Source organism: Nicotiana tomentosiformis, chromosome 11 (assembly GCF_000390325.3).
Source record: "Nicotiana tomentosiformis chromosome 11, ASM39032v3, whole genome shotgun sequence".
NCBI classification, from domain to species: Eukaryota; Viridiplantae; Streptophyta; class Magnoliopsida; order Solanales; family Solanaceae; genus Nicotiana; species Nicotiana tomentosiformis.
In genome coordinates this window covers 85,250,454-85,275,879 of record NC_090822.1, presented here as the reverse complement: position 1 = coordinate 85,275,879, position 25,426 = coordinate 85,250,454, and the positions used below count along the sequence as shown (strand labels likewise).

At 36.0% G+C, this 25,426-nt stretch overlaps 2 protein-coding genes and 1 long non-coding RNA gene across 8 annotated transcripts in view; 1 reads left to right on the top strand and 2 right to left on the bottom strand.

Moving 5' to 3' along the window:
- The window catches only part of LOC104116549 (phospholipase SGR2), a 31,882-nt gene extending 18,710 nt beyond the window's left edge, over window positions 1-13,172 (bottom strand). The window contains exons 1-10 of one of the 6 annotated variants that reach the window (XM_070187891.1): window positions 13,014-13,172; window positions 11,666-11,917; window positions 10,326-10,426; window positions 9,845-10,030; window positions 8,499-8,654; window positions 8,101-8,172; window positions 7,861-8,016; window positions 4,830-4,877; window positions 1,667-1,837; window positions 566-715 (exon numbers count right to left, since the gene is read on the bottom strand). In XM_070187891.1, the coding sequence (XP_070043992.1) occupies window positions 566-715; window positions 1,667-1,837; window positions 4,830-4,877; window positions 7,861-8,016; window positions 8,101-8,172; window positions 8,499-8,654; window positions 9,845-10,030; window positions 10,326-10,426; window positions 11,666-11,870 (1,245 nt within the window). In that variant the 5' untranslated portion in view covers window positions 11,871-11,917; window positions 13,014-13,172. Of the gene's footprint in view, window positions 1-565; window positions 716-1,666; window positions 1,838-4,829; window positions 4,878-7,860; window positions 8,017-8,100; window positions 8,173-8,498; window positions 8,655-9,844; window positions 10,031-10,325; window positions 10,458-11,665; window positions 11,918-12,743; window positions 12,826-12,854 lie in introns of those variants that run through there. The other 5 variants (XM_070187894.1, XM_070187893.1, XM_070187892.1 and 2 more) reach the window with 5 other exon arrangements.
- Window positions 13,173-16,192: 3,020 nt separating this feature from the next.
- LOC117281547 (uncharacterized) lies at window positions 16,193-17,555 on the bottom strand. The gene is made up of 2 exons (XR_004512186.2): window positions 17,217-17,555; window positions 16,193-16,574 (listed from the first exon to the last, which is right to left on the bottom strand). It is a non-coding gene; the product is annotated as an uncharacterized lncRNA (long non-coding RNA).
- Window positions 17,556-18,953: 1,398 nt separating this feature from the next.
- On the top strand, window positions 18,954-20,126 carry LOC138901779 (uncharacterized). Its single transcript, XM_070189569.1, has one exon. It carries the CDS (start codon window positions 18,954-18,956, stop codon window positions 20,124-20,126), a length of 1,173 nt encoding a protein of 390 aa, XP_070045670.1.
- Window positions 20,127-25,426: the final 5,300 nt, after the last annotated feature.

Genomic DNA, 25,426 nt, shown 5'->3' with positions numbered 1-25,426 from the left:
TTCAGGGTGGGTTTGATTATAAATGAGGCGGATTCTTTTATCCAAGCAGGATTAGCCACGTGTATTTTTTTAGATTGGGATGAAGGATCTAACAGGTGAGGGGTAAATATGGTCTAAAAGTATGACGGTAGGAGTAGTTATACTAAGAAACTGAAACGGAGGGTAGATGGAGCTTATTTTCGATAGTACAGGGACAAATATGACCCTTTTCCGTTATATTAATTTATCCATCTTCTGAAAATTTAACAAATATAAGACCATAAGAGTACACAGTTATTTCCTAACATTTTACAATTAATAGGAAAGCAGTAGGTTATATGAACCAGTTGATTCACATATCAACAGCCAGGAAGTGAACAACTGCCTAGTGTAAATAGTGTTATTACGGCGAATTTTTTTTTTCTTTTTTCCAGTTAAGTTGTTATTAGGATAGGATTTAAGGAAGACAACACCGGTTTGAAAAGAAGAAAACAGGCAGCAAATCAAACAAAAGAGCAAAGCAACATCAGGAAGAAGAAAGGACAGTGGGAGAAAACTTGAACAGGAAAAATCAAATTTGAAGTACCGAGTCAATAATCGCCTGGCAGTAAATGGGGCTCATGTAATACAGCACATCATGCACTGTTGCACTCAACACCTCACGCAATCCCCGCACACCATCTAAAGTAATTTTTTCAACTGTGGTCTCACCACTAAGCTTTAAGCCCTTTCTCCACTGGTGGTACCCACAGTCGAAACATAAAAACAACTGGTGTTAGTTCACATTCACAAATCAACAGGAAACAGCAATGGACAGACTTATGCAGAAGAAAAACCGAAAATATCATATGACAGGAATGCAGAAGATAAACTTAAACATGCTAAGGGACAAGGGGGGAAAAGGCATTCTTGTAATTAACAAGAAATGTTTAATCAAAGCTCAAAAGAATATAACAGGAAATCTTAGAGCTGCAGCAAAAGTGATAATCAGAAATAATTCTATTGAGCACCACTAAGCATAAACAACCTTGGTACCCTCGATTTGGCCTACGTCAGCCTTTTATAATCTCGAGGAGGACCCCCAACCAGAGGGCAGATCACAAATGGTCTCAGATCGCTAGGCCCGGATCACATGTCCAGTAGGTGATTCTACTTACTAATTTGAGATGCTTCTAAGCTCTAATGCTCATCGTTATAATAAACATTTGTTACTTGCCTCATTAAATTCCTGCTATGCTCGACCCAAACAAACCATACTTCCGGCCCCGAGCTATTCCTCGTAAAGTCATAAGATTTAAAACCTGAGTTGTAATAAATGGTATCTTCTCCCATATTATGTTGAACTTAACTTTGGATTATGAAACCTAAAGATTCCGGCCAAGTTACTGAAATATCCTCATTGAAAGTTGACTAGAATGACATGAAAAGTTAAAAGGAACTAGCCTCGGGAAATGTGCCTTGGAGCATTTTGGAGGCTCTTCCAAGCAAATCGGGGATGCCTTCTATTGATTGAGATCTTCCGATATAGTAATTTTATATGACAAAATATGGTTGAGATCTCTATAGTTGTAGTCCAAGGTAGCGTCAAAAACAATTTCTGAACTCTTTTCATCACAAGGACGAATGATTGTTTTCATAACAATATACCAAAATAAGAAATTTAATAGACCAACTATGAAAGCATTACCTGGCATGGGATAAAGAGGACTCTCTGAGTGCCACGTTGGTACGGGGTTAAATGTCGTTCAGCAAGGATTGACGTGATATGACGAAAGTCACTAACATCATCCACAAGATTTGATTTTTCCAACCTTTGACCAATACCATGAACCATGAACACCAGATGTCGAACAGGGACCTATACCAGCAGGATCCAGTTATAAAGGTTGTACTAAAACCTTAGAACTTAAAAGGAGACCATTCTTTAAGGATGTCAAAAGTGGAAAAGATGAGAGTCTGGTATCTAAAATTAGACATCACGAACAAGTTTATGGATAACTTCTTTTAGGAAACATTAAAAATTGCGACTAACTTGATCAGCAAAGAAAAAGTAAAAACAAAAACAAAAATGAAGTTAGGGGAAAATTGATTAAACAAGTAATTACTAAATTCTAAAGAATATAGATAAAGACATATCATGCAGATAGAACCACCTCAATGATTTGGACAAGATTAGTTCGTCTTTTCTTCACATAGACTATCATCATTTTTAATCAAAAGATAATGTGAATTCATGCACAAAGATGAAGCGATAGGCAAAGGGCAAAGCACAAGACCGTATACAGAGGTTGGACTAGCTAAATAAATGCAGAAACCTTTACTTCTAAAAAAACTTTTGCTTCTGTGGTCATTTTAGTATGTAGCATTCTCTCCCTAAAGGAAATAACTGATGCAAGAAATTGGCAGGACTGAAAAATTAAAATAGGTCATGCAGCTTTTATGTTGTAAGCACAGTATGCTGACCTGTCCCAGAGCTTGTTATCGTGTAGAATAAGATAGCGGTGTATGTTAGCGATGCAACATAGCATATATCAGCCAATTTAGACATTTTTCAGTGTGCTAAAGCTGTGATCATCTTCCAGATCAATACACAATTAGCTCTTAGATATTACTCTTAAGCTTTACGTTAGGACTGATTCCCTACTTTAGCTTAGCATTTTCTCGAGCTTGCATAGTTCCTAAATGTGTTTTTTCATTTGGTATCAGAGCTAGAGGTCCTTGGCTCAGTTGGTATTGATCGTAAATAGCGTCGGAGACAAAAGATCTAACGGATTTGTTACAAAAACTCTCTGCAGAATTTGCTTTTGAGGCAAAATCAGATGGAGCAAGCCTTTGTTGAGTTCAAAGGTAGTGAGCAAGACTAGATAGAGTTGAGGAGCCAGCTTTCCCTGGAATTTCAGGCAAGACTTGGTTCTCCAAGTGCGATGCCATGTGCACACAGAGAGCAAGATGACGCACAGCTCATGTTACCAGCAAGGTAACGCCATGTTGACTCGTTCTTCTAAGTTGGAATTCCCTCGTTTCAGTGGCTCAGATCTGAAAACGTGGCTTTACATAACACAAAAGCCATTTCATAAGCTCGCTTCAAAATACAACAGCTCTCAACAGATTTTGCAGAAGTTGGCCCTATAGCTTCTTCTTCTAGCATACTTGTGGATACACCCTACCTTCCATGTCTCTCAACCCAAACCTTGCCATTAAACTATGACTCAAAATAACTACCCTCCTATTATTAAGGAAAATGACATTGTATAGCCGTTATAAAACTAATAGCCGAAAAAATGTATCAAATTTGTATATTTTTTGTATATATATACATTCTGTATGTTATATACAAAAAATATACAAGTTTTATATACTTTTTCGGCTACCAAATGTAAATAGTTTCTGGCGCGGGCTAAAAGTGATAATACCCCTATTATTAACATCACTGGCCCACATTGCCCTCAACCCATTGCCATCCTTGATTGCCGGCTTGTCAAGAAGGGAACAAGGTTGTTCCACAACTCTTGGTTCAATGGTAGTCAACAACACCAGAGCATGCAACAAGGCAGAACTTCCACTCTGTGTACGAAGTTTCTTATTCAAACTTTGAGGAAAAGGGTTGGTTTATGGGGGGAATATTGATGCTATAAATTGGCGGGACTTAGGAATTAAAACAGGTCATGCAATTTTATGTTGTAAGCACAGGCTGATGATGGGTCCACAGAGTTTGTTATGGTTTAGGATAAGATAGGAGTTAGTGGTGCAATATTTTCCAATGCACTGCAGTTATGATCATCTTCCATATCAATACAGAAGTACTTGTTAGTTATCAATCTCAAGGTTTATGTTCAGATTGAATCCCTACTTTAGCTTAGTATTTTTCTCAAGCTTGCACAGTTCCTGGATTTGCCTTATCAATAACTTCATGACTTTGTTTGACCAAATCCCAGTGTTAGAAGCCAATAACTGATCTGATGTTAACAGAAAAAGAAAGGATCCTTAAATACTTTATAAAAACACTGCACAGTTCAATTGCAAATGAACATATAGTAAATAACATGAGTGGGTCAAACATAAGAGCCTAGCAAGGTAAAATATTCCAAGAAGTTTACACAAACTTAAAGATTAGTAAGGACAACCATAAAGGTAATTTCCAAACTTGTTATCTAATTGCTAACCGGCAAAGAAAAGCAATTTCAAAGGTCCTACAAAATAAATGTAGTAATAGCTCCTTATGTCCTTTTCTTTTTTGAAAAAGAATAATAGCTCCTTATGTCCTGATTTTGTTATCCTTTTATATTTAAAAAAAGAATGTCCCAAAATATGCACACAACAGTCAAAAGAAACTGACCGTCTATTTATGCGGGTCAAGTACATAATACACTTGTTATTGTATTTCCTGACATGATTTCGAATAAGTTTACAGTTTAAAAGGCCAAACTATGGTTATTTCGTAATAATTTAAGAAAAAGTAGTGAGAGAAGACTTATTTACTGCACTCACAGCATAGTCTAATATAATAGAACGGAGTATTCATAGTTCACTGAGTGAGGTTAACATTTAAAATTAGTTATTTTCTTGATCTTGCAAACCGAAGTGACAGGTCGCAATTTAGTTTAGAGGGGCAAAACCTGCCAAACCATAAGAATCTTACCAATTTCCAAAGTACCAAGTACCATTAACTTAGTACTTTTGATGCCTTTCATATCTACCTTCTCAATCAAGAACAACTAATACAAGCCTACATGATAGGTTAATATTTTAAGGTCAAGACAGGTATTCCCTAGTTTATATGCCATTTGCTTGATGAGTTATATAATTACAACACATACACTTATATAGTGAACAAGAAGCATTTGGACTACCTGTGAGCAGTAATCATCCATTTCTTCCTCCTTTTGTTGACGTAATTCGTCCTAAAAGAAACAGATGCGTGAGGTGTGCAATTTCAGCAGTGAGGAACAAGAGAAAATAGATTAAATCCTAAATATCAAGCCCCCTGTGCACCAAAGTCAGTGTGCACTCTTAACGATCTTAGCACAAAAGGCTCATAAACAACTTCTTATCAAGGATACCACTGAAGAACACATGAAAGCTACCTAAAAGGAAAAGCAAATCTCTTTTCGAGATAATAAAACTTTAGCATATGCATGTCATAGTGAAGGCTTTTTAGTATAATAATTGATCCAAAAGCAATATACAACAATAATCTCAATCCCAAGCTAGTTGTGGCATGCCACATAAATCCTCACTATCCAAAAGCTAAACACGGACGTAAACACACGACTGACCGGACTATTGTTCATGTATGTGTATAATTTCTTTAAAGCTTGTCAAACTTTCTCTAACTCACTTGAACCAGCAAATAATTATTCCTTCCTTAAAAACCTCTTAGCAACTAATTTAGTAGTACAAGCCAATGAAAGTCAAGAGAATGCTGTAAGTATATGTTAGAATGTTCAAGAATCACTCTATGCATATAGGTTAATACTATAGGATATTCTTCTGAATTGTTATGTATCTTTTATTTGATAAGGTGAAGTATTTGTATGCAATAACAGTACCAAGAAGATACCAAAAACAGCACAAAAATCTGGACTTGTTTAAACAAAATAAGGGAGCCCAACAAGTCCAGGGTATCTTTTATGCTAGTTACCAAAAATTCATTCAGCCAAAATACTAAAGTTTTAAATACATCTGTATTCCATATAAGTAGTAATAGGATCTTTTTCCCCCATCAAACAACTATTGTGATAATTAGGTACCCCGATATTTGAAAAAAATTCCTCATCTTTAATAGCCTAAACTTCTGTATAAAAAACCTCTTGTACGTTGTTAACAATCAACTCTATGCAAGTACTCTCTTCTATTCTCTTATACTTTAAAATAGTATTCTGAGAGAGACTTAAGCTGTTATGCCTACCCTGCCAAAAAATTCCCAATCGCTCCACAAATTTAGTAGCCTCACCTAAATTTTATGACCATTTGAGTGACACTACTCTTCTTACCAATGATGACTCTAGCATCCCCATCACTGTTCTGGTGTTCTCTAGCCACTACGCCGTCCTAAATTTATGGCAGCGTATTGCAAATATGTCTAGGGTTGATTTATCCATCAATGTCAGCTAACCTATCAAGTAACACCCAACAGCTAACTTGTCAAGACAAGTTAGTTGTCTGAACCCGTTAACCTGTTAAGTTGATTAATCCATATTTGTTTGGTCTGCGTAGTGCTGCCGTTCAACAACACACCATTTTCTAGTCAGTGTCACCTTCGACACATCAGCCATTCAGCGCCATGTCACTATCCATTTAATTGCTCTTAAAAGGACACTTCTATTACTTACTTTACGTCTATAACACACCCACCTATATCTGACCCTATTCTTTCTATTGAGCCAAGCAGCTCGTAATTTTTTGTCAATGGGGACAAATAAGAACTGAATTCAGAACCTCTATTTTGTTGGTACCACATTGAATTATGTGACCAACTCATCTAAAAACTTAAGCTATTAGAGAGAGTGTCAACCTTAAACAGAAAAAGATAATATTCTCGAGTGCTTGGCCCAATAAAAAGAATCACGCACCATATGATGGGGCAGTATAGACATAAAATAAATCAATTAAAATTATCTCTAATAGCTAAAACTTTCAGATGCACTGATCCCACAATTCAACAATGGCCACGCAACTATCCAATCAGTTGTCATATCATTGTCTAATCACAAGTGCCTCATCTTCAAACAGTAGCTCCTCTTGTCATACTCGACTCCACTTTTTAGTTTTGATTCGCAAACTCAAGTTGTTTAATTATCTCAAGTTTTAGAGGGAGTATTAGAAGTCAATAAATCGAATCAATTACTCCCTCCGTTCCAGTTTATGTAACACTATTTCCTCTTCAGTCTGTTACTCTCTTCCAAAAAGAATGACCACTCTAAATTTGGAAACAATTTAACTTACACTTCCCTTTTACCCTTAATGACAAGCATTATAGCCAAACAAATATAATGTTATATTTAAAACCACAAGGTTCAAAATGGTGATGTATATGTTAAAATGTTCTAGATTCGTTTCATCTGTTCAGGTTAATAATATCTAACATTCTTGTCAACCCTATCATAAGTAGAACTCTCAGTATTCAAATATTCTTTATTTAATTACCTTCTCTTTTACACAATTACAATATTATAATTTTCTTATTCCTATCATAAGTAGAAATCTCAAATTAAGTATGCCTTATTTAATTACTTTCTCCATTACATAATTTACAACATTATAAACTTTTCTTAGTCCTAAAGTGTAAACTCCTATGCAAGGAGCCCTTCTGTATGGCTTTCATAATTTATTCAATACAAGCTCTCTTTTATCATTTTCTCACAATCGACAGATAACAACAAGAAGACCCACAAAGGAGGATATTAGCATGACTTGCCTCCTCCTGCCAACTTAGCTTCTGCAATTTCCAAGCCAGTAGCTTTTTGCAATTTGAAAGCTGGTACAAGCTTCACGACACTTAATTGAATTTTCCAGCACAGTTGGAATATAACATTTTATGAACCAAGTGATCAAGTCTACATGCATGCAGTCCCAACCCAAATTTTCCCAAATACAAGCTATTTTTCTTGAACTTTTTTATTTTTTACTTTGTTTTTTATTTTCCAGTTTTAACTGGAGGGAGAAGCAAAGGCATTTTCTCTCTTTCCTTTTATAGCATTTGTATCAAACAATTTTAAGTCTTTCACGCTACTCCTCCCCCACCGTGGCCACTTAAAAAAGAGAAGATGCAATGAGACTGAGCACCAGAAGATCATCAGTAACAAAGGAAACCAACATCAGTAAACTTGATATCAGAACAAAGAGAACCAACAGTAGTAAACTTGATAGTGTATAAATGAGTGCCTGTGTTGGTTTTGATGACTGAGGAGGAGCATATCCACGCCTTAACTTAACGCCATTCCCCCCAAATCCCATAGCACTAGAGAAACCAGACGCATCAGCATTTAGCCAGGCTTCCCAAGTATCATCTTCTCCAGTGAAAATAGCATGCAGTCCCTGCATTGTGGTAAGCAAGTGCATCACTAACAGTACGACTCAAAACACATATACAAAAGCTCCATAAATTCAGCAAACTCATACTGGGGTGAAGCCCTGCATATCGATCCGAGCTGCATAGAGCCCTGATGGCTGAAAGCTTCTTCTATGCCAAACCTGTGGCAGCCAGATAAAACTCATCAACTTGTATTGAGGGAAAATTTTGGATGCTCAACAAAAAATGAAAAGGAGCATAAAAGATTTAACACAAAAGAAAATGCACATCTTGGATTAGCAAACGAACAGATAATAAGGTACAATTTTCACATGCATTTTATTTTTGGCAGTAAGTAGTAGAAGTGCAACATCTGCCACATGCTGTCAGATATTCTCTAATGGAACATGTAGAAACAACGCACGATTAGAACAGTTACATATAAATCTTTGCAGTCAACATCAGATAAGCATACATCAGATGTGCCACTCTTAGTGATGCCGAATACCTTACTGCGATATGCAAACTCCAACTGTTCAGCAACATCTTCACGCAGCGGAAGCCAATCCAGACCCCCTTTACGAGCAAACCAGTGACCTCTTAAGACACGACGATTTTCTCCGGTCCAGTAAACAGGAAAACAATGTCTCTTTACCAAATCTACCTACAATGATGAGGATATCCATTATTCAGGAATTTATTTTCTTTTAATGCAGGAAGAGGATCTGGGAGAGGAGAAGCCTGCAAGACATCTTAGAGAACCATAACAACAAAAATTTTATTTTGTTATTATTGATAAAGTAATAGTTATATTGACATCACGGGAAAGTCCCGCTATACAAGTGGTACACAAAAGAGCAGTGGACTGCAAAAAAGATATGATTCACTACAAATGATACTCGATCATCAAGACTAACAGGGACCTCATTATTGAACCAAAAATTCACTGATTCCAATCTCATCATCAAACAATCCAAGAATTCCTAATTCACGTAATAAGTTCCGACACAATGCAGTACCGATCTTGATCACCGTCACAAAGAGTTTCAAGACTTCATTCTGGAAAGTAGTCTACTTAGCGCGAGCGAAGAAACAGAAGTGGATTTAACACAATAGAAGCTAATCATGCATGCACCCACAAACTGTTTTCTTTCCTCTCCTTTTTCTAATAAGACACCCACAAAGTTTTGGAAGGATATTGCTTTTCATGACAAGTTTTTAAAAATAAAAATAGAACTGTTGTCGAAATTTGTTGATTAACAATGTTAGATAATGTCAACTATTAATGTGTTAGAATGTTAAAGTTAGCTTAGCATAGTGTTACTGTCAAGCTAACTTAAAAAGAAAGTGTTGATGTTAAGCTAGTACTTGTAAGTAATATGAGATGTGGTTTGTATCCTTTAACTATAAATAGGTGTCTTGCACACTTCACTATCATCACATTATCTATTTATTCTTTTGATTCTCCCAGTTTAATAATATGGTATCAAAGCTTCGTCAATCCTGGTGGAGACATAAGAGGTTTCCCCTGTCCAGTCAAAGTTGCTCTGCACTTTTATGCTATTATTATTCTCAACTTTTCTGAGTGACTGTTCTAGCTGAGCCACTCTTATTTCTAATAACCATTCCAACACCTTGCACATCTTCCTGGTATTAATTGGCGATATCTCTTAAATCGCCGCTTCATGCTACTATCCTATTCACTATTTATAGCAACTTCTTTAACAAAATTTTGATGGCTTAAAATTTCTTCAGAAAGATTTCCGCAACCAAAAATTTTATCAATAAGACTCCGACGATCAGAATTCAGAACTTTGCAAGCGGTAAGCAAGAGAAGGAATGGACAAAGGATACCTCATAGAGGCCACCCTTAACGGGGACCCCAACTCTTTCTTCTTCAACTGAATACTCTTCACCCAATTGAGAGCTCTCCGAAGAAGATTTTTCTGATGCAGGACTGAGTAAATCTGATGCCCCCTTTGGGCCCTCACTGCACTCTGCATACTCTTTCCACCAACAAGAAAGCAACTCATCCTCTCTCTACAGAGTGCAAACCAATTAATGGCTCATATATCAACATAAGATATTTCAGACTCTAATAGACACAAAAGTCTTAACATTATGTGCTCTTTACTTCCTTTTTGGGGGGGAAGTACACGATAACCATTTTTAAACTTAAACTTTGCATAATCAGGCAGAGGTGAAGTAAATATGGAGCAATAAATATTTATCTCGACCAACAATTGATGTACTAACTGGGTCAGAGATTAATTATTTTACAGATGAGGAGTACTCTTAAGTCTTAATAAGCAAAACACCAGTCAGAAAACATTACCTGCAAGAATGAAGCTTCAACTGCAAGAGAATCTCTCATGCCAAATCTGAAGTAATCACCCTTCCCCACTATGTCTGCCTGAGGGACTGCTGCAGCTGGCTCTGTGCAAAAGTGAAATCCACAAAGGACAACCTAGATTTATACATGAATACGACAGCTCATGCTCATAGTAACTGACAAATCTATAATAATTAGACTTATAAGTTTAAAGAAGATCTGCGTCTTATTGCAGAATTTCTGACTCATGACTACACTTTATACCAGAAACTACAAACTGACTCATCAGGACTGATGTTTCTGATTGTATGATAGTGAACTAAAAAAAGTTTCTGATTGTATGATGAACTCCTTTGCAGAACATTGAATCTATGCTTGAATTTCACTTACTGTTACAGCTGACTTACAGAATCTGCAGTGCTCTACTGAGAAAGTTTATGTATGTTTTTTAGTCCTGGCATCTTTTATTTTGATGCTGCAGAAATTGATTTCAAAAGGAGTGCAACATTTGGAGAAGAACAAATCTTCCGAACCAAAGAATCAACAGCAAAAGCATAAACAGAAGAAAAAACTAGCAAGTTGCTTTTCCAATTGATTGTTCATAAGGTAGAGTCTCAAAGCGGAATGATATCATGAGCCAAATATGTGGCCGTACTCCTTTGAGACAATGTATCAACGACCTTCTATTTCAATTCAATTATTCAATTACTCGACTATGCCTCAATCCAAAACTTGGCTACAACAATATGAATCCTGTTCATCCATTCAGCTTTATTCAGGCCTATTTCATTTTAATAATCTGTTTTTAAGGTATTTTAGGGTCTATGGATTCTCTAAAGCAAGGGATTCTTTAAATTTCACACGATACATTGTCATACAAGTCTCCCACCAATCTAAAACGTCTCCTAACAAACATAAGACCAAACGTAAGCGTAACAACACAACTAAGCCGTAATTCCAGCTAGTGGTATTCCACTGTGTTCTATTTTCACCTTTTAACTAACTTAACCAAAAAAAGAGAATGTGTCCCACATCCTACATCCACTACAAGCACTTCAACACAGTAGCGGAGCCACATAAACACCCTTCGTCCGAAATTATATTGTGTATATAGAAAAATCTATATACTGCATATATAGATCAAATTTATTTTTTTACATATTAAATCTTAAACACCCTTAGCGAAATTACTGGTTTCGTCACTGCTTCAACCAGCAGAGAACCGAAAAGCAAGAAAATTCAATGAGATCAAACCAAAGCACTCAAACGACTATAAGAGGGATTTGCAAAGATGAATGCCAACATTTGGACCTAAGAGGTTTAGAGTTAGAGCAAAAACATACGATTTACAGCCAAAGGCAACTTGCAGAAATACCAACGAACATCACCACCATCTGAGGGACTTGTAGTCTGAGCAAGGTACTTTTGCCTGCCCTCTAAGTGCTCAATTTCATCTGCTAACCTTCTAATATTCGACGGTGTGTTCTTCAACAAGTCAGGAGATGTTTCATCAACCACCCCACCTTTAGACCCAGAAACAGATGCCATCCTCAACCCTCCCAAAGTCCAAACACCTCTCTACCAGCCAACTATACCTTCAAAAGAAAATGAGTTTAAGTTCACAGTGTAAAAAAATATATATACAATAAGGTCACTTAAAAAGTAATTAGCTTTATTTAACAACAACAAACCCAGTGTAATCCCACAATATGTGGTCTGGGGAGGTTAGTGTGTACGAAGACCTTACCCCTACAGATAGAGAGGTTGTTTCCGGTAGACCCTCGACTCAAAAAAGATTAACAGACATGAACCCCAATAAATGAACACTTTGAAGAAATGTCAACGGATATGAACACCAAACAAAGTTATAAAACACCTAGTAGAACTTAATCAAAATATACAAAACAGACAAAATAAAAAGTGAACCAAAAAGAAATGAAGCAAAAACACAAAGTGGATGTGTTCAAATTAGAAAATTAACAATAACCAACTTCTGGGCACTCAACAGAACAACCTGTAGATCAACACACACACACACACACACGAAAACTCAACGTGAGTATGATTGAAATGGACAATTAACAAGAAACAGAACACCTAGAAGGAATGTAACCAGATGTGAACACTCAACAGAACAACTACAAGATCAATGAAAGTTCTAAAAATGATTTTTTTTTTAAAAGATCCAAAAAAAAAAAAAAAACTCAATTGGGTGTGATCAGAAATGGAAAATTACCAAACACCAGTTTCTGTATTGACAAAAAAACAGATATCAACTCCAAGAAATGTACTGACCTGAAACTGAAATTGGTCTAAATAAGACTGAAGTTTAAATACGAAAATCTAATAGTGGCATGTAGAAGGTGATAATTAGAAGGAATGGATGATTAAATTACACTGATGCTATAACAAAATTATTACATTGTCAGTGCATATAACTTAACAGTATGCAGCATCGGTATTAGAAAAATACAATTCAGAAATCTAAGTCTATATCAACTCGAAAAATTATAGGTTTTGCCCAGCTGAAACCTTGAGTTTTTCTTTATGTCTTGAAATCCTTTTTGCAATTCATTAAATAAAAGGCTCAACTGATTCAAGGGCATGAATTAAATCATGCCCAAAATTGGGAATTGGAAATGGTAATTTGTTGAATTGAAGATAGCATCTAGGCTTGGTAACGAAATTCACCTGAAATGGACGATGAAAGGGTTTTCTGGATTCTCTTCTATATTATTGTAACTCTGTTTTCTGTCAACTTTAGAATTTAAATGAGGAAATTGAGTCGTGTGGAAGAAGGAGAAAATGGAATTGTATTGGAAAGAAAAAGAACGGTAGGTGGAAAGGCAAGAAATAGCGAGAAGGGAATTAGTTAGAAGGAATATTCTGCTAAACCCCATAAGAGAATTAAAAATGAAAAAAACTAAATACCGCTAATCTCATTCTAAATTAAATAAATTACATTATTGAAAGTTAATGTGCTGATGGATGATAATACGACGACAAAAAAATATATAGTTGGATGAAAATATAGTGACCAAAGATGAAACAAAACTGCCTTTGATTTCAAAAATATGTATTTTCCTTTATAAAATAGTATTTTGTGTTTACTAATATATCAAATTACAATTGTATTAATTGCTGATTAAATGAAAACATTGCCTTTAATCATTCATTAAAATAAATTGAGAATAATAAACTATTGTTATATAATTTATTTCTAGTTCTTTATCCAATACTATTAGTCTAGCCCAAAAAAAAAAAACTATCAGCCAAAATTTACTCGGACTTTTTATGTGCAAATTCGTGTATATCATATGAATAGATAGTGAGTTAATACTCAAACATCCTAAAATTTTAAGGTACTTTAAGCATTAAATATAAATTCCACCTTAAATATAAATCTTGGGTTCTAATTTCTCAAAATAATTTTTACTCGTATTTTAAATTATTCTCTAATCTCAATATTTCATCTTACACTTCAAGTATTAACATCACACTACAAATAGTAACAAAATGAATAAAGAAAACTCAAGAATACCTTGTGGTTGTTGGATGCTAGACCTTTTGAATCCTTTGGCGCCTAATTAGACACAACTTATTTCCTCCCACAAATTCGTCTTGAAATGGGAGTGAAAGATAGCAAAGGAAGAGATTTAACAGTTTAGTATTGCACAATATATTCTAGGGAATATTTAATAAGTTTGTTGTGATTTGTGAAATATATTTTGAAATATTATTGGTTCCGTAAGTTACATACTTTGACGGGAAAAGGTCCGAATAGGTTCCTCTACTATGGTATATGGTTTAAATTTGTCCCCCGTTATATTTTTCATCCTTAAGTATCTTTACCGTTAACAAACTATTCAAAATTGCCCAAGCACCAACGTCGCAAGTCCCACTAAAAACTTGACATGTTCTACACAATTGACCAATCCTATATAAGACCCATGCCATAAATATAGTCTACCCGAAATGATTTGAGAAAGAGGTTCATTTTTCTGCACCACATGCTACAAAGCTCACATATTAGATAAGTAGCAAGCTCCCTCGCAGCCACCAAATGACCAACAAATTTTTCTCCTAAACAAAGAACCGACCAAATCTATACACCGAGATACATGGAATCACAAGCACAAAACTATACAAAATACTTACACAAAATTAGAGGGAAAAGACAAGAAGTCATAACCATTAAAGTAGATCGAAAAACCACAATGACAAAACAAAAACGCAAAAATCCAGTTGATAAAATAGCGAGTCCGGAACCAAAAAATATATTTTTTTGGACTCAAAGAATCAAAATGTGTAAAAAAAGAAACATAGAGACCAAAATATATATAGCGCTCTTTTAAAGGGCGATATACCTTAACAGTTGTTTGCCCGTTAAGGCATAGCACCCTTTTAAAAGGCGCTATATATATAACGCAATTCCTTACCGCACTATATATATTATGTGGGCCCACCAATAATTCTTCTGTGCTTAACTGACATAATAATAATTCAACTGGGTATAGCACCCTTATTTAAAGCGTTATACCTAAAAATATTATAACCCCGGATTGGTTTTTGCCTTATTTAAAGATGTTAAGGATTTTCTAAAAATCCATTCACAAATATTCTCAAGTTTTCTGAAATATTTTTTCTTTAAGCTGTTTTGCATTTTGTCATAATGTCTGAAAAGCGAAGAATAAGGGTTTCATTATATTGGTGGTGGTGGGAGGGGAGGGATGAGGTTGTGGTGGCGAATAACTCAGTAACCTATAGTTTATCTCCACAATGTCATGTTAAGTTGTCACTTGCAATGGAGTACGATACATTGGTATCGTTGTTATGTAAAAAAAATGAGTGTGAGCAAATGTTCGGTGAACCTTAAAGTAACCGGAAGATATCTGTATTCTGTCACTCCGCAAGAGGTTGCTTGTTATGCTGAGTTTAACATCGAGGATGATGAAACTCTGAAAGATTTTTTGAGGACTTCGGATGAATACCGGAAAATTCTTGTGATAAAAATATTGGAAATGTATGTCAAGGTTGAAGACGTTCGCAATAATGAGGTTGCGCAAAGCAGGGATATCCCTCAGTCATCGAGTGGTTATTTTGGAGCAGTTTTAGCCGAACAGATTCTGACTGAAAGAGTTTGGCATGATCTAAACTTATCTCCGCAGGTGAATGAGGAGCGAGAAAATAATTTATCTCCTAGTTTACATAATCCACAAGACGAGTGGTAAATTTTAATTTTCCTTTGTGTTACGATATTTATTTTTGTTGTATTGAATTTGTATTACACTACTAAAAACATCAAATTTGCTACCATCAAAGCAGTCGCAAATCGGTCAGAAATCATATTTTTTCGACCGATTTGCGACGGAAAAGTGTGAGCCAAAAAACACGTGGTCGCAATATATTTGCAACAGAATCAGTCGAAAATTTGCGACGGATTACGTCGCAAACTGAAAAATGCGGGGACATTTGAAATTTAAGACATTTGCGACCGAATCAGTCGCTAAATTAGCGACTGATTCGGTCGCTAACCAGAGTTTAAAAAATTAATTTAAATAAAAAGTTTCGATTGATTTCGTCGGAAAATTTAAAATAAAATAATATTTTAATTAATTATTCAGACTGTAACAGTAATAAATATTGATTAATAGTTAATTAAAAATACCGAAAATTCTCCATTTGCAACTGATTCAGTCGTAAATTTTAATTAACATTTTCCATTTGCGACTGAATCAATCGCAAATTTAGGTAATTCCTAGTGAATAATCCATGTATTGTTTTAAGCAGAATCGTATTGTATTTCTAATTACACCACCTGCCAATAAAACAACCAACCAAATATCTAACAATTAACCAAAAACTTAATATAGCAATCCAAAAACATAATATAACAATCCAAAATACAATATTTACTACAAAACGAACAATAATATTTAACAATTCAACCGACTAGTCAAACAACCAACTATCAAACAATATAAATTAAACATATCTCTAACTTCAACTCTAAAATATTCAAATAGCCTATTGAGAATTAGTCTCCTCCTTAGACTCCATTCCAGCTCCTTTCTTGTTTTTTTTTTTAAACAATATTTTGACCAAAGCCTGAGTTGCTTGAAATTCTTGCGATATTTGATCTACTTTTTGACGCATAGCTTCCATGTCTCCTTGGGAAACTGATGCCCCCAATGAATAATGTTGTTGGTGGACGACTGAAGGATGGATGTACTCTAATCCCGTAGACTCGACCTTTATTTATTATTTTCACGAGAAATAAAGAAAATAAAGTAAAAGAAGTAAGAAAACAAATAAGCAACTTTCAAATTAATACCAAAATAGATAATTACATAATATTTATACCTTAAAAACATTTAACATAGCAAATATAAACATAAAGTATACATAATAAATATAACAATATAAACATAAAATACTTAATTTGTGTTCTTAATTGATTGCCTTTTCTCAATTCATACTTAATTGATTGCATTTTCTTCATTTCTTTCCAATAATAAATAATATAATTAACACATAGATAGGGCATGAAAAATTTCCAAATGAAAAAATGAAACAGAGAAGTATTAGCACTTAAGTTGTGTTCTTTAGTTATTTTTTTATATAAACAAGAATTTCATACATATAGAACATACCCAAATTATTTTAAATTTTTTCTTGATTTATTATTGGAAACATACAAATATACTAGCTATTTTTATAAGAACATCTAACTAAAAAGAAAAAATAACTAATTAATCTAAACAAATAAATTTTTAACAAGTCACTATATACATATTATATTGAAAAAATTATTGATAATTTATCTATACTATATTGAAAATTATATAGCTAATTAATACATACTATTTTCCAAAATTAATGCAAAAGAAATACCTGAAAAAATGACCAACGGATCTGCTGCCAAACCAACACCGGAGGGGAGATGAGCCGCCGGATTTCTAAACCAAAAATGAGTTAAACAACTTGGGAACAAAAAAAATGGGGTAGGGGTGGGGGTGGGGGTGGAGGGGGGTGGAAAGGGTGAGAAAAAGGGAGAGTGAGGAAATTACACCTTATGTGGTTAGATCAGAGGGAAGAATCAAGAAATATAACGGATAAAGGTAGAAAAGGAGAGGGGAGGAAAGGGAAAAAAACTAGAGAAGAAAGAAGAAAAAGCGGGCTAGGGCTATAATTAAAAATAGATTTGCGACTGAATCGGTCGCAAATTTGAAATGTGAATTTTCAAATTGCGATTGATTCGGTCGCAAATTTCGTTGATTAGTCATACCTATTTCTCATTGCAGGTTTAGACAAAATCGGTCGAAATATTTAATTTAATTTTTTAAAATTTTAATTTTTGCGATTGATTCAGTCGCAAACCATAGAAAATATTTTCGCGGTATTTTCTGCGTAATTGAGCGACCGAATCAGTCGTATTTTTTAGCCAAAAAATATTAAAAAATTAACATGTATTTTTAATAAAGTTTTTGATCGAATCAGTCGAAAATTGTGATCGATTTAATTCAATCGCAATCATTCAGTCGCAAATTTATTGTTTATTAGTAGTGTTAACACTCATATATTTCACAGGGGGTACCACGCAGATATGAATTTTATAAGTTATGAACCAACGTCCAGTTGAAATATGCCTAGTTCTTGTGTGTTGGATCATGGTGGTCCATTTGAGAGTCATCACCAACAGGATAATGTCCATCATGGGATGTCAATACATTACGATTTATAAGTGAAGTGATATAGCTATATGTAAAGTATTTATCAACTTGAGTAACTCATTATTTTGTTAGTTGTGCAGTGAAAACGAGCATCCTGAAGGTTATGTCCTTACTCAATTGTACGAATACGACATATTTAATCGGGATATGACAGATGCACAGAGTCAGGAAGAGAATAGTGATTATAATAACAATATTGATGAGTTTGGAGATGACACACCCTTCCCCGATGAGGGTGATGATGAAGAGGAAGAGAATGCTAGACCTGATTTGACGAGGGAGCATGCTCCACCCCCCATTAGACCAAGAGTGTATGAGTCCCACGTGCCGTTTCATTCAAGGGAGATTCCCTACCATGATCATTTGCCAAGTATGCCAGCTATGAATGTCCTCACAAGGGATATTGACGAAATTCGGACAGCAATGTGGGATCAATCTAGAGCAACGGTGATGTGCAAAGGGCATGCTTTTTCCCGATAAAGCGTGCCTAACCAGGGCAGTGCTAATGTACAACGTAAAAGAGTGTCGTGAGATCACGGTAAGCGAGTCATCTCTAGATGTATACAAAGTAGTTTATCGTAGATTGTTTAGGGTTGTCATTGGATGTTGCGTACGATGAAGAAGAAAACAAATATGTGGGTTGTGGGTAAATACATACAATTGTGAAATTGACACATTCAGTGGGAATCATTTTAACTTGAATGATGACTTGATTTCTTTTGTCTTGATTCCACACATTGAAGCGTCCATAAGGTACAAGATCAAAGAGTGTATAACATCCATCCACTAGGAATATGGGTGCACCATTACCAAAAGAAAGGTATTTCTCGGGCGCAAATGTGCGTTTGAAATTGTTTATGGTAACTGGGATAAGTCCTTTGCATCTCTACCCAAGTACATGGCTGCATTGCAACACTTTAACCCCGGGACTGTTGTTGAATGGAAGGTTGAGCAGAGTCCGGGAATACCAGAACATATATTCAAATATATGTTCTGGACATTTAAACCAGCAATTGATGGTTTTCTGCATTGTCGGTCGGTACTATCCATAGACGGCACTTATGTCTATGGAAATTATAATATTAAGTTGTTGATCGTTGTTGTAGTATATGCTAATGGAAGTATATTTCCCTTAGCTTTTGCTATTTGTGCCAATGAAAGCCAAGAGACGTTGACGCTATTTTTGAACCATTTGAAAGAGCACGTTATCAAACAACGTTCACGTATTTGTCTAATATCTGATCGGCATGGTGGTATTTTAAGTTATGTACAGAATTTGCGTGCATGTCAAGAACCGTATGCCTACCACCGTTACTATGTGAGGCACCTGAAGGCCAGTTTTCATAAGGCATATCCCAACAAGGATTTGCATGATTTAATGTGGATGGATGCAACTGATCACCAAGAGTGTAAGTTAAGGAAGCGCATGGAATATATCAGGCAGGAAGACGAAAGAGCCTATCGTTGGTTGATGCGACATGATCTTGACAAGTGGACTTTGCATGCGGATGGTGGCAGAAGATGGGGAATTTTGACTACAAATGTGTTAGAGTTTTTCAATGGTTTATTGAAGTCTGCATGTGGATTGCATGTCACTGCCATGGTGCAGATGTCATTCAAGCAGATGGCGAAGAGGTTTGTTGAAAGAGCTAAATGTGCATCGTCATTTGTGGAAATAGGTGTTGAATTTATGCCAATACCAATGAAAAAATTTGAGAAATATAGGCGGCGAGCACATTGGCATTCATATTTACAATATTGCAACGAGCGAAATATTTTTGAAGTTCGCACCACTATCCATCAAAATTGGGGGAATAATACACACGCCGTAAATGAAGCCAGAAGGTTATGTTATTGTGGGAAATGGTTCGTCTACCACATGCTGTGCTCACATGCCATCAAGTGCTTTCAACATACATGTTTAGAGGCAACCAACTACGTTGATAAAGAATATAGTGTTGCTGCATACTTAAACACATATAGTGGGCAGTTGCAGCCAGTGGGTGATGAACATCATTGGCCACCAGAATCATTTAAAATGGTATGTAACAAGGACTATGTACGTCAATGACAAGTGAAAAAAAAAACACATACGAAACCAAATAGATATTGGTAATACCGTTTATACGCGCAAATGTGGCATATGCTCGCAAACAGGACACGACTGTCGTAAATGTCCTTCAGCTGGTTTGGGTTGCGGTGGTAATCCAGCTCCTTGTGGAAGTTATCTAATGTGCCCAACTATCAAGGATACATGTAGTGTTTTGTTTCCGTAATGTGGTTGTAATAAATGTATGTACTTGTTTATCTTGCAGAATGTATGAAATAAATTATGTTTTCATTGCTGTTAAATCTTATTGATATTTAACATTAATACTTCAGTACAACAATCTAACATAAACATATTTTTTTTTAAATAATTGTCTTGTCGACATGGAAAGATGCTCGCCTGCAAAAACTCTCTTCTGGAAAAGTTGTATTGTACCCGAAAGAATCTTTAACGTGCGAAGCATAGCGTGGTGAAACGTTGTGTGTGTTGTCTTGTCGACCTACAAATTTGCTCGCCTGCAAAAGCTATCTTTTGGAAAAGCTATTTTGTACCCGAGAGAATCTTTAACACGCGAAGCATAGCGCAGTGAAATGCTACGTTATGTGTGTTGTCTTGCCAATAAATAACTAGTATATTTTAGTTAGTATATGCGCTTAACCAAAACAAATAGTAAAACTTTCCATAAATTTTTCATTTTTCTTGCATTAACAAATGTCTAGACGCAATGACTAACCAAAGTGTTATTGTGGCAAACGCGCGATTTTGAAGGCATGTTGATCATATGGTAATGTTGGGCGCAAATACTGGATATGTCAACAATTATTTGGACGCAATGACGAAAATCAATGTGTGTTTGAGGAATGGTATGATGAACCCATTAACAAGTAATACTACAAAGCATGCTTGCAGTAGGTTTGAAATATGAACGGTGAATACCAACGCCAAATCTCTTAAATGCAATAAGAAATTGCGGCAGTGCAGGAGAAACTAAAAGAGGTGGAAGAAGAAAAAAATAGGTTGGAAGAGAAATTTAATTAGTTGGAGCAGAGAATAATAGGCGGTAGTGACTAAACAAACACATATATGTGTTGAGTGTAGTATTTTATCTTTATATTTTCCGTGTCATGTATTTTCATTAGTTGTACTGAATTTAAATTATGTTAATTTATTATGTTTGTGTTTGTGTTGTAGTATTAAAATAAACCGGAGAAATAAAAACATAATGCTCATATAATATAAACATTAAAAATTGTTGCTATTATTTACTGAATATCATATGTACATAAAATAAAATAAAATCAATGTGTCCCATATCCTGTATGCTTTAAAACAGTCGTTGGCCTGGGGCACATCCCATCCTGCCCGACTTCACTATCAGGATCATCCTCGTCACGTCGCCTCTTTATTGAGGATGCGTTGCAGCATGATCTTCAATAGGGCTGGCAGGCTCGGTAGAAGCGTCGATCCAGAAGTAACCTACAGAATAATAAGATATTTTAGTATATGAAATATGTACTAGTAATGTACGTGTTAAGTCACATAAATTTAAGCTGTCTTACCATGGCCTCGTCATGCTCCTGGATATAATCATCTGTCACAGCCATGTAAGTATCGCACAAGGTGGCCTCCGTGACGGGCGAGGATGAAGACTTAAAAAAAATATTTAGATATTTATGACTAATCAATGAAATAATTTTTTTTTATAAATAATAGTAATACAAACAAACCTACGCCTATGAAAGATCATCAACATCCCTCGATGATGAGCCATAACTCAGCCGGCGCCCACTATCCACATCTCGTGTCGAACGATCATTGACGACGGTCGATAGGTCAGGAAAATACTGATCTCACTCATGTCGTGTAATGGTCATGCCCACGATCAATAATGGAGCTGACGAGGTCACTTGCGAAGTCCCTGGAGTAAGCTGAAGACTGAATGAAGACATATCTCTAGGAGCATGGTCTGTCTCATGGTGGTCACACGGCTGGGGACCGCCTCCTCGCCGACCCCCGCGACCTCGTGGGACATCTTTAACTCTCTCGGCACGCCTGCCATGTCGACCATGTTCCGACTCCACTAGTGGCCCAAGTGGCCCATGATGGTACTACTCTGGCGCCACATACTCAGTCTCGTATCCTAATCACTCATTATCTCGGGCTCGTCTCAATGTTCGGGAAGCCATATCGGTAACCTGTCGACCATACTCGTGCAAAGCGGTTGCTCCCTCGCTGGTATGCTGTTGTATCTGCAGTCCCAACTGGTGGAAGAAATGTAGGACATTAGCCTACACAATATATAAAATATAAATTACGGAACTCTAGGTTAACGTTATAAGTAAGTATACCAAATAACATACTAGTGCCTCGTGCCTCCAAGTATATTGAACGTACCGACCGCCAGCGCAATAAATCGGATTCCCGACGCAAAGTCGGGTAACGTTGTAGTACCGGCCCATATACTCATGCTCACCATCCGTATGGTCAGGTAGAAGGGGTGGCGAATCAGGTCATGCCTCTAGTCCCAAATATCGATCTGCGCCTCTAGCCATGCCACATATGTCTGGTCAACCCTGGAACGATCATCCCGCTGGTAATGTGTCATATGCCAAGCGGGAGGTGGCGGTACAAGTTGTGGGCGACCAAACTGGTGAAGTACTCGCTGGGTGGCATGATGCTCAACAATATCGAGACACATCAACGGGACGGAAGAGCTCCACATGATTCGGCTGATCGAGCAAAAGTCGGACAAACCAGCTATTAGCTCGTCGCTGTATGACCTCCAAATGAACTGTTAAGTAAAACAAGAAACGTGAGTATACACAACACATATAAAGCCAGGCCAAGTAAACTTAGGTATACATTTACCTATGCGCCCTCCAGCAAATCTAACAAATCCCTGCAATATGGGAGATTATGTTGTGCCTCGTACTCCCGCCCATATCCTTGCCTATCAACCCACCTCCTAGCTAAAGGGAGAAACGGAGGTGGTGCATCCGAAGCTAAGGGTGGTTGAGGTGTCTGCAACTGCAGGAACCACTCCAGGCCCAAACCTAATATACAACGTGGACGTAAAATTTAAGGTATAGTTTTACTAGGTATGTTATAATGAAGAGAGTATTCGACTATGTTTTCACCTGCAGCAGCGGCAAAAATCCTGCAACGTCTCGATGGGTACCCATGCTCGCCCGACACATCTGCTTGTACAAGTATGAAGTAACCGAGAACAGTAACACCCTAACTGTAATGATGTAAAACATCTAGCCGCTCAAGACAATGAAGAAATCTCAAGCTAACTAGGTTCCTCGAAGTGTTCGGGAACAAAACCCCTCCAAACATAAGCAGCAACAACAACCTCGTGTACCGGTGAATATGAAGCTCTAGTGTATCATGTGTGATGTTAGTGTGCATCGCTTCCAAATGTTGTCGGACGTGCGTCAACTGCAAACGACTAGCCCCTATCAATGCAGTCTCATCCGGTGGGTGGAAACCGGCGAGCCGTTGCAACATCCCCAGGCACTGCAAAACCATATACTCTTTAATGGCATTCGGCAAAGCAATAGAATGTCCATCAACGGGCAGCTCATACAGGAGCTCCACGTCGTGAAACGTGATAGTGGTCTGGACAAATGGAATGTGTGATCCTCCTCCGGTCGCCACCACTCTATCAAGGTCGTGATCAACGACCAATCCAGCTGTAGCCGTCCGATCTCCACAATCCTATAAAACCCCGTATCCCGAAGGCATTTGACTATACGTGAATGGAGAGGGTGGGCCCTAAGAAAGTCCCACATATCGTCTACTCTCCTGGCGCGGAACGACTGGGCCAGTAATTGTCCCTCCCATTTGTAGGACGACCTATGGTCGCCTTGTAGAAACAGTAGCTCTAGCGTGGCAGGTCCGGGATGCAAAGGCGGAACCTCCATGTCGGCTACTATAAATTGAACAATATTAATTATATTATTTTACTTTAATATGTTAGTTTTATTATTTTATATGTTTGTTTGTTACTCACCTATTTTTGACTATAATAAAATTAAATAATTAATTTTCATAATTATACAAGATTTAATTATTAAATATTTACATATGGATTATTGACTCGATATTCGAGGCCTAGTAACACCAAGGTTTCCTGAATTCTTGTGTTCATGATGAGAAATTTTTTCCGATTTATCATTCAATAGGTCTGTTATTTTAAATATTAGTTTAATATTGTATATGTTAGTTTTATTATTATATATTTTTGTTTATGACTCGCTTATTTTTTACTATAATAAAATTAAATATTCATATAACAATACTTAGTCCGAAAAATATTGTTATTTTCTCATGTTATTTTCTTACGATCGTTGACTAGAATTGAACAAAGTTTGTGTTTGAACTATCGGTTTTTTGACGTGTTTTTGGGTATAAGAGATACTTAAATGATTAATTTCAATAGATACAAGGATACTACGCTAAAAGGGCACTACATTTTACTACGCTAAAGGGCACTATATTACAAATACGAGTACTACATTAGGCCACAAGATACCACTACAGGGAACTAAACTAACAATTCATCTATTTTACTAGTCTTTTAGCAAATAAATAATCTAAAGCGGATAGCAACAACAAATTAATTTAATAAAAAAAAATTATGAAAATACATATACCACAGTAAAAAGTAACTAATTAATATTTTTTTAACAACTAATAACAATTTCTTTGTTTTACTAATTTTTCTAGCACACTAATCCTATAGTCCGAATAAAAAATAACAAATTGTTAAATCACAAAATAACATAGAGCACATTAAAAACAACTAATATGCATTTTTATACAGGTTTTAACAAAAACAACTAGTATGCATTTAAGGTTTTTGAAAAGTTGAAGATTTGGTGATTTGAAACTGAAACGAACAACCCACTACTAGAATACACCTTAGCAAGAATGTGGGACCAAGAATCTATACTTTTTATGGGACCGGTGGGCTCCATTCGAAGAGAGTTTCTGGTTTGGTGGGTAAGGAAAGGGGACGATTTTTTATGTGGGCATAGCGCCTTTTATTAAAATAAAAGGCGTTATACCTCCCCGCTCTTTTCACGTTCAACTATAACATCTTTTAAAATGACGTTATATATATTTTGGTCACTATATTTTTTTTCCACATATTTTGGTTTTTTGAATCCAAAAGAACCACATTTTGGTTATGGACTCATAAAACAACAAAAGATCAATTGTAACTCGGAATTAAAGGCATATATATATATATATATATATATATATATATATATATATATATATTTTGGACACAAATGTTGTTCACACTTACATAA

What these genes read in the sequence shown, in the direction of transcription:
- LOC138901779 (XM_070189569.1), top strand. Translation starts at nt 18,954, where the DNA reads ATGGCTGCATTGCAACACTTTAACCCCGGGACTGTTGTTGAATGGAAG.